Here is a 12870-nt window from a genome sequence, read left to right as displayed (position 1 = left end):
TTAATGTCATTAATAAATAAATTACTTTCAATTACCTTAAAAACCAAGTCTTTCTTATTTCTCCACAAGATGGTGTAGTGAGTTATCTTATTGTGGGTCAGGTGCTAGGACTCTGCTCACATCCTCCAAAGATGTAGACTCTGTTATAAATACTTCTTTGCAGAATAATATGAACTCTAATAAACATGCTTTATCACAACAAACAAATAAATGCCACAAGTCAAGATACTACTTATAAAATATAAAAACTAAAATATTTACTCATTTTAATTGTTAGTAAATTTGTATAAAATTGAATAAATACAATAATAGAATAATTTAAATACATTACATTTTCTTCTCCATGGCAGATTCAATAAAGCCACTTTTCCCTCATAAAGTTGTAGATGAAGGTGATGATGTTAATCTGATAAAATCGGTCCGTAGGATGAAGATGATAACATTGTCAGTAAGGAAACAGACACTTTCTTATGAGTGAAGCAGTCATTATGTTTGGCTTTAATTGTACAAACAATATCCTAACATTTTATTTCGGGGGCCCCTCTGTGCCACCAATATCACTAATTATAACTAATTATTGTCATTTTGTATAATAACCATTGTCCATTGACAGATATCAAAAAAAAACCCGGTCATTTCATGTACTCTTGGGGGCCCCCTGGTGGCTACGGGGCCCTAAGCAGCCGCTTAGTTCGCTTATGCCTTGGGCATAACCACTTCCTGACTCAGTATCTGACAGTCAATATTACTAATGTAATGTTGTATGATATTTAGGAATGATCATAAAAATATCAAAACTTCTGCAGATTTCTGCAGGACTTGAAGAGCTGGACACTGGGTGAGATCGCCTGTGCTGCGGGTCTGTCAGTGTGTGTGTGTGTGTGTGTTTGCAAACCTTATAATGTGGGGACATTAACCTGAATACACACCAATAAGGTGGGGACCTGTGTGAATGTGGGGACCTAAAATCGAGTCCCCACAATATTAAGCGTGGCAACATGTTTATCTCATCGATATAAGCCACCCCACCAAAAATCTCGTTAGTCCCCATCATTGACATTTACCCGCAAAAAGTGTGCGAGTGTATCAGCTGGATTTGCTCAGAGTGTGTACACTCCCTCTATGGCCCCAGACTGTAAAAACAACCGAGCTTGCACACTTGATGACGTATACAGCAATGCTGAGCTCTGATTGGTTGAGCCAGAAGTAAACCCCGCCCCAGCCACAGAGCGCTGATTGGTTGCTATCTGTTTTGACCAATGGGAGTTCAGCTCAATCACTAGCCCTCTGAACCAATGAGGAAGTCTTTTGTTTTTGAGGCGGGTCTTTTGTTGTCACAGGTTTAGCTTGTTAAATAGCACAGCATCCAAAGTTTGTAAGGTAATATTTTCCATGAGATTAAATTAAATTAAAATCTAATATCACTAAAATACTTTAAATAAACTGTTACAGTATAATTACAGTAATACATTTTTAATTTATTGTATTAAGTTATGTTCCCAGTATAGCTAATGTTATTAAGCTACTAGTTAAATGCCCTCTGTCCCCATATAAGTCCATTTATTTTGCTAATGCTAGATTGTTTATGAAAATTCAATGTATGTTTCATAGAGATTCCTACAGAATTGGTGAAGTCCAGATACCTTTAATAAAGGTTAAAAAAGTGTTCTGAAAATGCGTCGGAGGAAAAGCCCAACAAATGATGCTATTTTTCACATCACCACCTGTTGTGATAAAGCAGGTCTTGATGTAAATTACATTAATTCAGTGAAAGGTGAGCAAACCAGATTAATGCATTTCGAATTTATCCGTGTTAAAATAGTCAGGTTAGTTCGCACGCTTTCTCATTCTTAAGGCAGAGGAGTGTTTACTTTAGTGGCCTTCACTAAAGGAGAGTTCGTGCTGGAATATAGAGGAGACCTGATCAGTTCTGAGGAAAGTCAAAGAAGACAACAAATTTACCACAACAAGCTAAAAGGATTCATGTTTGACTTCAAGTGGCATGGAAAATTCTGGACGTAAGTACACATATGTTTCCTATTCGTTCTGTTATTGTATATGGGTTTGAGGTGCAGATTTTTAAATGCCTTGAGAAAAGTTTTCACTTGCCACACTGCACAAAGAGATAGAGACAGTCTGAAAAGAAATATGTTCAATAAACTGGTGTTGGATAGAACTAAAAGAGTTTAGTACTGTGACTCGTTAATGTTTACATCATATATTTTATGTGCAAACACCATGTTTAAAAGACCGCTCGAAGTTTAGTCTTCACCTCGTTTTTAAAACATTTACTGGTAATACATGATTATTGTTTTTTCCCCAAGATTTTCTATTAACTTTGAACTGCTGCCTGGTTTTGTTGAGCTGCGCATCACTAACATTAAAAGTACAGACACGCACCTGGATTAGGCTCACATTACCTTTTATATCGAGTTGTTTTCAATTTTCAGGTGCTATTCCTTACACAGATCCTAATCTGTTTTACACAGGACCTGAATACTGTATTTTACAGTCATTTTTTGCTTAGTTTCTTTTCAATAAAATGTTCCTATACAGTATATGCGTGATTATGTCTGCCTGCAGTCACATAAGCACAGTTTAGAAGAATTGTTTTTACTTAATAGAGGAAAAAGGAAGCAAAATGTTACTATAATAGTTCTACTAGTAATAATAATAAAAAGAATAATAATAATTATTATTATTATAAGATTTTTTTGGTTTTTCAATTTTATTATATTTTTACTACACAATTAAAGTAGTTGTATAGTTGTGTTAAATGACTGTCTCCTGTTTGTTCAAATTCAGTATTGATGCTGCAAGGGATGATGGCACACTTGGAAGGCTGGTTAATGATGACCACATTAACCCCAACTGCAAAATGAAAAGAATCATTGTGGAAGGAAAGCCTCATTTGTGCCTTTTTGCTTTAAGAGACATACTACCTGGAGAGGAGGTTACGTATAATTACGGAGATGGAGATTATGCTTGGAGGATTGAGGTAAGAATGTTACTTTTTGTAGCAATGGTAGATAATTGGATGAGAAATAGTGAATGTATTTATATAGCATTTTCATATTGGATATTGAACACTGGGAAAAGAATAAACTGTTAATATGATTTTATGTTGGTTCCATAATGAGATTTATCTTGTACTGTCAGTGACAAATACATATACTATTTCACGCTGTTCAGCGTAGTATTAGTATATCACCATGCATAAATTATGGGCTTGGTAATAGCTTTTATGTCACTGTACTGTGTACATGTACTGTCAAGTCCCCACAATCTACAATGGACTCTACCAGTGTTTAAAAAGCACTGATTTCAGCTAGCAGATGAAGTAGTGCCCATCCCCCACTGGGTCCCCACATTGTGTTTAGACATGAAACGTTACACAATGTCCCCACAATATGTGTACTCTAAAAATGTTAGATGTTTTTCTTAAAATGTCTTCTTTAATTGCAGTGTATTTGACTAAAAATACGTATACAACTTTACCCTGTTCGTATTAGTACTAGTTTGCCGATAGTTCTTTAATTTTTGGCTAATTAATGATGGTTATGTTTGTTTCAGGTGGCAAACAGTGGAACAGAAGTGGACACTGGTCATGTGGAATCAGCCAGCACCTCTGGAGATGATCCCCTTTACACCCAGCATTCCGAGAATAAGTCAGCTTTCAGTACAGAGGTATGAAACTGCCATTTTAATGCATTTTTTTATACAGTAACCGTCAAGTCCCCACAATCTACAATGGACTCTACCAGTGTTTAAAAAGCACTGATTTCAGCTAGCAGATGAAGTAGTGCCCATCCCCCACTGGGTCCCCACATTGTGTTTAGACATGAAACGTTACACAATGTCCCCACAATATGTGTACTCTAAAAATGTTAGATGTTTTTCTTAAAATGTCTTCTTTAATTGCAGTGTATTTGCCTAAAAATACATATACAACTTTACCCTGTTCGTATTAGTACTAGTTTGCCGATAGTTCTTTAATTTTTGGCTAATTAATGATGGTTATGTTTGTTTCAGGTGACAAACAGTGGAACAGAAGTGGACACTGGTCATGTGGAATCAGCCAGCACCTCTGGAGATGATCCCCTTTACACCCAGCATTCCGAGAATAAGTCAGCTTTCAGTACAGAGGTATGAAACTGCCATTTTAATGAATTTTTTTATACGGTAACCGTCAAGTCCCCACAATCTACAATGGACTCTACCAGTGTTTAAAAAGCACTGATTTCAGCTAGCAGATGAAGTAGTGCCCATCCCCCACTGGGTCCCCACATTGTGTTTAGACATGAAACGTTACACAATGTCCCCACAATATGTGTACTCTAAAAATGTTAGATGTTTTTCTTAAAATGTCTTCTTTAATTGGAGTGTATTTGACTAAAAAAGTTTATTTACAACTTTACCCTGTTTGTATTAGTACTAGTTTGCCGATAGTTCTTTAATTTTTGGCTAATTAATGATGGTTATGTTTGTTTCAGGTGGCAAACAGTGGAACAGAAGTGGACACTGGTCATGTGGAATCAGCCAGCACCTCTGGAGATGATCCCCTTTACACCCAACATTCCGAGAATAAGTCAGCTTTCAGTACAGAGGTATGAAACTGCCATTTTAATGCATTTTTTTATACAGTAACCGTCAAGTCCCCACAATCTACAATGGACTCTACCAGTGTTTAAAAAGCACTGATTTCAGCTAGCAGATGAAGTAGTGCCCATCCCCCACTGGGTCCCCACATTGTGTTTAGACATGAAACGTTACACAATGTCCCCACAATATGTGTACTCTAAAAATGTTAGATGTTTTTCTTAAAATGTCTTCTTTAATTGCAGTGTATTTGACTAAAAATACGTATACAACTTTACCCTGTTCGTATTAGTACTAGTTTGCCGATAGTTCTTTAATTTTTGGCTAATTAATGATGGTTATGTTTGTTTCAGGTGGCAAACAGTGGAACAGAAGTGGACACTGGTCATGTGGAATCAGCCAGCACCTCTGGAGATGATCCCCTTTACACCCAGCATTCCGAGAATAAGTCAGCTTTCAGTACAGAGGTATGAAACTGCCATTTTAATGCATTTTTTTATACAGTAACCGTCAAGTCCCCACAATCTACAATGGACTCTACCAGTGTTTAAAAAGCACTGATTTCAGCTAGCAGATGAAGTAGTGCCCATCCCCCACTGGGTCCCCACATTGTGTTTAGACATGAAACGTTACACAATGTCCCCACAATATGTGTACTCTAAAAATGTTAGATGTTTTTCTTAAAATGTCTTCTTTAATTGCAGTGTATTTGCCTAAAAATACATATACAACTTTACCCTGTTCGTATTAGTACTAGTTTGCCGATAGTTCTTTAATTTTTGGCTAATTAATGATGGTTATGTTTGTTTCAGGTGACAAACAGTGGAACAGAAGTGGACACTGGTCATGTGGAATCAGCCAGCACCTCTGGAGATGATCCCCTTTACACCCAGCATTCCGAGAATAAGTCAGCTTTCAGTACAGAGGTATGAAACTGCCATTTTAATGAATTTTTTTATACGGTAACCGTCAAGTCCCCACAATCTACAATGGACTCTACCAGTGTTTAAAAAGCACTGATTTCAGCTAGCAGATGAAGTAGTGCCCATCCCCCACTGGGTCCCCACATTGTGTTTAGACATGAAACGTTACACAATGTCCCCACAATATGTGTACTCTAAAAATGTTAGATGTTTTTCTTAAAATGTCTTCTTTAATTGGAGTGTATTTGACTAAAAAAGTTTATTTACAACTTTACCCTGTTTGTATTAGTACTAGTTTGCCGATAGTTCTTTAATTTTTGGCTAATTAATGATGGTTATGTTTGTTTCAGGTGGCAAACAGTGGAACAGAAGTGGACACTGGTCATGTGGAATCAGCCAGCACCTCTGGAGATGATCCCCTTTACACCCAACATTCCGAGAATAAGTCAGCTTTCAGTACAGAGGTATGAAACTGCCATTTTAATGCATTTTTTTATACAGTAACCGTCAAGTCCCCACAATCTACAATGGACTCTACCAGTGTTTAAAAAGCACTGATTTCAGCTAGCAGATGAAGTAGTGCCCATCCCCCACTGGGTCCCCACATTGTGTTTAGACATGAAACGTTACACAATGTCCCCACAATATGTGTACTCTAAAAATGTTAGATGTTTTTCTTAAAATGTCTTCTTTAATTGCAGTGTATTTGCCTAAAAATACATATACAACTTTACCCTGTTCGTATTAGTACTAGTTTGCCGATAGTTCTTTAATTTTTGGCTAATTAATGATGGTTATGTTTGTTTCAGGTGGCAAACAGTGGAACAGAAGTGGACACTGGTCATGTGGAATCAGCCAGCACCTCTGGAGATGATCCCCTTTACACCCAACATTCCGAGAATAAGTCAGCTTTCAGTACAGAGGTATGAAACTGCCATTTTAATGCATTTTTTTATACGGTAACCGTCAAGTCCCCACAATCTACAATGGACTCTACCAGTGTTTAAAAAGCACTGATTTCAGCTAGCAGATGAAGTAGTGCCCATCCCCCACTGGGTCCCCACATTGTGTTTAGACATGAAACGTTACACAATGTCCCCACAATATGTGTACTCTAAAAATGTTAGATGTTTTTCTTAAAATGTCTTCTTTAATTGCAGTGTATTTGCCTAAAAATACGTATACAACTTTACCCTGTTCGTATTAGTACTAGTTTGCCGATAGTTCTTTAATTTTTGGCTAATTAATGATGGTTATGTTTGTTTCAGGTGACAAACAGTGGAACAGAAGTGGACACTGGTCATGTGGAATCAGCCAGCACCTCTGGAGATGATCCCCTTTACACCCAGCATTCCGAGAATAAGTCAGCTTTCAGTACAGAGGTATGAAACTGCCATTTTAATGAATTTTTTTATACGGTAACCGTCAAGTCCCCACAATCTACAATGGACTCTACCAGTGTTTAAAAAGCACTGATTTCAGCTAGCAGATGAAGTAGTGCCCATCCCCCACTGGGTCCCCACATTGTGTTTAGACATGAAACGTTACACAATGTCCCCACAATATGTGTACTCTAAAAATGTTAGATGTTTTTCTTAAAATGTCTTCTTTAATTGGAGTGTATTTGACTAAAAAAGTTTATTTACAACTTTACCCTGTTTGTATTAGTACTAGTTTGCCGATAGTTCTTTAATTTTTGGCTAATTAATGATGGTTATGTTTGTTTCAGGTGGCAAACAGTGGAACAGAAGTGGACACTGGTCATGTGGAATCAGCCAGCACCTCTGGAGATGATCCCCTTTACACCCAACATTCCGAGAATAAGTCAGCTTTCAGTACAGAGGTATGAAACTGCCATTTTAATGCATTTTTTTATACAGTAACCGTCAAGTCCCCACAATCTACAATGGACTCTACCAGTGTTTAAAAAGCACTGATTTCAGCTAGCAGATGAAGTAGTGCCCATCCCCCACTGGGTCCCCACATTGTGTTTAGACATGAAACGTTACACAATGTCCCCACAATATGTGTACTCTAAAAATGTTAGATGTTTTTCTTAAAATGTCTTCTTTAATTGCAGTGTATTTGCCTAAAAATACATATACAACTTTACCCTGTTCGTATTAGTACTAGTTTGCCGATAGTTCTTTAATTTTTGGCTAATTAATGATGGTTATGTTTGTTTCAGGTGACAAACAGTGGAACAGAAGTGGACACTGGTCATGTGGAATCAGCCAGCACCTCTGGAGATGATCCCCTTTACACCCAACATTCCGAGAATAAGTCAGCTTTCAGTACAGAGGTATGAAACTGCCATTTTAATGCATTTTTTTATACGGTAACCGTCAAGTCCCCACAATCTACAATGGACTCTACCAGTGTTTAAAAAGCACTGATTTCAGCTAGCAGATGAAGTAGTGCCCATCCCCCACTGGGTCCCCACATTGTGTTTAGACATGAAACGTTACACAATGTCCCCACAATATGTGTACTCTTAAAATGTTAGATGTTTTTCTTAAAATGTCTTCTTTAATTGCAGTGTATTTGACTAAAAATATTTATTTACAACTTTACCCTGTTCGTATTAGTACTAGTTTGCCGATAGTTCTTTAATTTTTGGCTAATTAATGATGGTTATGTTTGTTTCAGGTGACAAACAGTGGAACAGAAGTGGACACTGGTCATGTGGAATCAGCCAGCACCTCTGGAGATGATCCCCTTTACACCCAACATTCCGAGAATAAGTCAGCTTTCAGTACAGAGGTATGAAACTGCCATTTTAATGCATTTTTTTATACAGTAACCGTCAAGTCCCCACAATCTACAATGGACTCTACCAGTGTTTAAAAAGCACTGATTTCAGCTAGCAGATGAAGTAGTGCCCATCCCCCACTGGGTCCCCACATTGTGTTTATACATGAAACGTTACACAATGTCCCCACAATATGTGTACTCTAAAAATGTTAGATGTTTTTCTTAAAATGTCTTCTTTAATTGGAGTGTATTTGCCTAAAAATACGTATACACCAAATCCACAGAAGACAGTTGCTTTGTCATCATTTTTTTGTAGCATCTTTGTTTAGGAAAATATTTTGCACACATTTATGCTTTCTAGCCACTTATCATGGTCTAATTTTAGGCTGAATTTTTGGTTTCAGGTAAAAAAATGGGTAATGGATGAAAAAAGTCATAATCCAGAATCTGGAGATAATCAGCAGCAGGCATCTGCACTCCTAAATCAGGCAAGAAGATACCTTTGTTTTTTTAGCTATACATGTCAAAATGTCATCCAAGGGCAAATAATTTTTTACACCAATTTCACATTACTATTTTATAAACCTGAAATCCTTTGAGATCTTATTACATTTTATTCTTTTTATTTCATTATATATTTTTGAACTTTTTAAGCAGGTAGCAGATGAAATGTTTGCTGGTGACCAATACTGTATACTGTATACTGTGGATACAAGCACTCCTCAGGTACAATAAATTGTAACGTCTTAATATAAAATAACTAAAGTCTGCAGCAGTCTTTTAATTAATGTTCAAATTTAAGTTTATATTGTTTTTTTATAGCTTCATGAGGTAAGCAGCCATGATGCCTGTTCCATCAGTAGTTTGGAAAACAGTGAAGATGACTATGTCCCTGAGTCTTCATATAGTAGCTCAGATACAAGTGCCTGCAGTCATACAATTTCATGTACTAAAAAGAAAGCTGAAACTAAAAAAAATCTTTCACTCAGTCCTACTACTGGTCTGTCCAGTGCTATAGCTGACAGTGAAGCTGAAGTTGGGCAGTCAAGCTCGGTTTTGGTCAGAGGAATTTCAAAGACATCTAAAAAACCAAGAGTGTATGACAAGAAACAGTACTGTTTGTTTTGCAGCAAACCACTATCAAAAATGGCAAGACATTTAGAGCAGGTTCATAGCACAGAGTCAGAAGTTGCGAAAGCTTTGAGTTTTCCAAAAGGTTCAAAAGAAAGGAAAAACTTGCTAGATCACTTAAGGAATAGAGGGAATTTTGCTCATAATGCAGAGGTTGTACAGTCTGGAAAAGGTGATCTTGTACCTTGTAAGAAGCCGAGAAAAGATTGTGACTCCAAAACCTTTGTGCACTGCTCCAACTGTCAAGGACTCTTTGCTAGGAAGTATCTTTGGTGTCATATGAAACGATGTGAGCTGAGTAAAAATGTTAAATCCCATCCCAAACCAGGAAAGAACAGGGTGCTCTCACAAAATGCTTACATGGGACCTGCACCTCCTGGAACTAGTGCTGGCCTGTGGAAACTGTTAAGTAATATGACCTATGACAGTGTGCTGCTTGCTATTAATTCGGACTTCTATATCAGAAGATTGGGGGAGTGTTTTTACAACAGAGTAGGCTCAGATATCAGCAAGCATGAATATATTCGACAGAAAATGAGGGAAGTTGGAAGATTACTAATTACAGCGAGGGAAGTTACACCCTTGCGTAAAATGGAGGATTTTATTGACCCAGCTAACTTTATGTATGTCATAACAGCTGTTCGAAAATCCAGTGGTTATGATGAAGAAAAGTGCACATTTCAACGACCATCCCTCGCATTAAAGCTTGGTCATAGTTTACAGAAGATTGCTTCTTTGGTTTCATTTCAAGCAATGATGGATCGAGACAGTGAAAGAGCAGAAAAAGCACGCAACTTTTCAGAAATGTATATGGCAAGATGGAGCGAGCTGATATCATCACATGCACTCCGGACTCAGAGAGAAGTTAAGTGGAATGCTCCACTTGTTCTTCCTTTTACTGAGGATGTGAAAATGTTACATTTGTTTCTTGACCAAAAGCAAGAAGAGTACTTTCAGAGTTTATCCAAAGATGCTTCCACCAAGAATTGGTCACAGCTTGCTAAGATTGCTCTGGCTCAGACTATCCTCTTTAATCGGAGAAGAGAGGGTGAGGTCTCAAAAATGCCATTAAAGGCATTTATCAGCAGAAATGCAGATGACTTGCATGAGGATATTGCTCTTGCACTTTCTGAGCTTGAAAAGAAACTCTGCAATCATTTTACCCGAATTGAAATTCGTGGAAAGAGAGGACGAAAGGTTCCGGTTCTTTTAACACCTGTAATGCAAAAAAATATGGAGCTTCTTGTAGAGAAAAGAGAAAATTGTGGTATTCCATCCGAAAACATTTACATGTTTGCACGTCCCGCAGCATTGTCTCATTTTAGGGGATCAGATTGCCTTAGAGAATTTGCAACAGAATGTGGAGCAAGGAATCCAAAGGCACTTTCTTCGACTAAGCTGCGTAAACACATAGCAACATTGTCCAATGTTCTGAACCTCAATAATACAGAATTGGACCAGCTAGCTGACTTTTTAGGGCATGATGTGCGAGTACACAGGGAATATTACAGACTTCCAGAAGGCACTCTACAGCTGGCCAAGATCAGCAAAATTTTGATGGCATTAGAGACAGGAAGACTTGGGGAGTTCACTGGAAAGAACCTAGATGACATTGACATTGATCCAAATGGTATGTTGACTGGAGATCATGTAATAATTGTAGGCACATGGAAATATAAAAGATTAAAAAATGGATATACTGTATATGTCTCAAGTCATTTTATTGGTGTTTTAATAGAGGCAGTATTTGTTCAGAGTTCAGATTTCTCAAGGGATTTATCAGGAACAGAGAATGAATCAGATGATGGTGAGCTTTCCCAATATACAGTCTATAGCAGTGATAGATCATTTTTTACCCTCACTTGATTTCAGACTCTCCCTTATCCGTTTGGCAAGCTAGTTGAAAAGATATTTTGGAACGTGCATCCATCCATTAGGCAGTACTTTCTAATAGATATATTTTATTATTATTATTAATATTATTATTATTGTTGTTGTTTTTGTTACTACTAATAATATTATTATTGTGTGTCCTTTAGAAAGTGTCAGAAAAAAGAATGCTTTTAATTTGTGTTTAAGTAGATCTTGGAGCAGACCTACACTTAGAACCATCCCCAAAGCAAGCCCATGAAACCTCAGCTGACCAAGCAGCTGAACCAACCAGTTCCACATCAGTTCCCAAAGGTATTATCTGATAAACAAACATGATTTTATGAAATTTCTTTTATGAAAGTTAAAGACATGTTTTGACTAACATTGTCCTGTATTTACTCAGGTGTTAAAGTGATAAAGAAAAAGAAATGGGAGACAAGTGAAGTGAAAGCAGTTGAAAAGCATCTGGACAGGTTCATCAAAACTTGCACAGTGCCAGGAAAAAAAGACTGTGAAGCTTGTATAAAAGCTGAACCTGTTGCACTGAAAGATAGAGATTGGTTATCTGTTAAGTTCTTTGTAAAGAACAGAATCACTGCTCTTAAGAGGAAGATGTAACCCAGAAATATTCTCTATAGTTTCATTCAGTTATGTTTGCACAGAAATTGGCAGTTTTTGTTTTTGCTATTTTCTTGTTATTGATAAAATGATTCTGCCATAACTGTATTCGATACAGTATTTTTTTTATTTGAACAGAATTACTGATATTAAGAGAAAGATGTAACCTAGGAATATTCTGCATAGGTAAATTCAGTTATATTTGCACAGATTTTGGTAGTTTTTGTTTTTGCTTTTTTATTGATAAAATGATGCTGCCATAATTGTATTCCATCCTGTATTATATTTTATTTTGGTACAGTATATTTCATATGCAAATGGAAAATTTGAGTTAGTTTCAAAGCAATTAATAAGTAAAGCTTTCAAAATATTGAAAAAATAAAGCCATTTGACTAAATCAGCTCTCTTATCTTGTAAATTACAATGGCAAATTAATCGTTTGTAAAATTGTGTCCCCAGATTATTCGCAAGTACCTACATTATAAGGAATACCAGAAAAATAGTGTGTGTGTGTCTGCTGGTCCACACAAGCTTGGTTTACCAGAAATTGTCCCCAGATTGTGGTAAAATGTCAGATTGCTTTATAAAGGTTTTTTCTTTAATTTGAAGTGACAGGTGTGTTTACAACTTTAATTAATACATGAATATGTATTTCAATTTTTCCTAAAGTCTTTAGAAATATGGGTCCCCACATTGCAGGATCCAGCATGTAGTCCCCAAAATAGACTTAGACAAGGATGTGTGTGTGTGTGTGTGTGTGTCTAAATAGTGCCCTTTGCACTTACCCATTTGTTTTGGGTTTTCTGTTTGTTAATGTATTAGTTATCACAGTATGCATTTGGGGCTGCTATTTTATTTTATTTCATTTTTAAATGGACGGGTTTTAAGCTGTAGCTGGGCTGGAAATCTTAGGTCCAATCCGGAAATCACTGGTTACTATGGTTACCGCGTCCTGCGGGGAGAAAGAGCTCCT

General features: G+C 36.9%; 2 protein-coding genes across 2 annotated transcripts; both read left to right on the top strand.

Annotated features, from left to right (window-relative positions):
* Nucleotides 1-876: 876 nt before the first annotated feature.
* On the top strand, nt 877-3693 carry LOC131350001 (histone-lysine N-methyltransferase set-1-like). The gene is made up of 3 exons (XM_058385375.1): nt 877-2018; nt 2806-2998; nt 3574-3693. The coding sequence occupies exons 1-3, from the start codon at nt 1984-1986 to the stop codon at nt 3691-3693; spliced, it is 348 nt and encodes a 115-aa protein (XP_058241358.1). The 5' UTR covers nt 877-1983.
* A 373-nt stretch (nt 3694-4066) lies between these two features.
* On the top strand, nt 4067-12635 carry LOC131349990 (uncharacterized). The gene is made up of 16 exons (XM_058385371.1): nt 4067-4138; nt 4494-4607; nt 4953-5066; nt 5412-5525; nt 5873-5986; nt 6332-6445; nt 6791-6904; nt 7252-7365; nt 7711-7824; nt 8172-8285; nt 8681-8764; nt 8934-9002; nt 9099-11037; nt 11146-11214; nt 11490-11591; nt 11683-12635. Exons 1-16 carry the CDS (start codon nt 4067-4069, stop codon nt 11895-11897), a joined length of 3576 nt encoding a protein of 1191 aa, XP_058241354.1. The 3' UTR covers nt 11898-12635.
* The last annotated feature ends 235 nt before the right edge of the window (nt 12636-12870 follow it).

This window comes from Hemibagrus wyckioides, unplaced genomic scaffold (assembly GCF_019097595.1).
Source record: "Hemibagrus wyckioides isolate EC202008001 unplaced genomic scaffold, SWU_Hwy_1.0 Contig2, whole genome shotgun sequence".
Classification (NCBI taxonomy): domain Eukaryota; kingdom Metazoa; phylum Chordata; class Actinopteri; order Siluriformes; family Bagridae; genus Hemibagrus; species Hemibagrus wyckioides.
The sequence above is the reverse complement of the archived record's forward strand: the minus strand, read 5'-3'. Positions and strand labels throughout refer to the sequence as shown.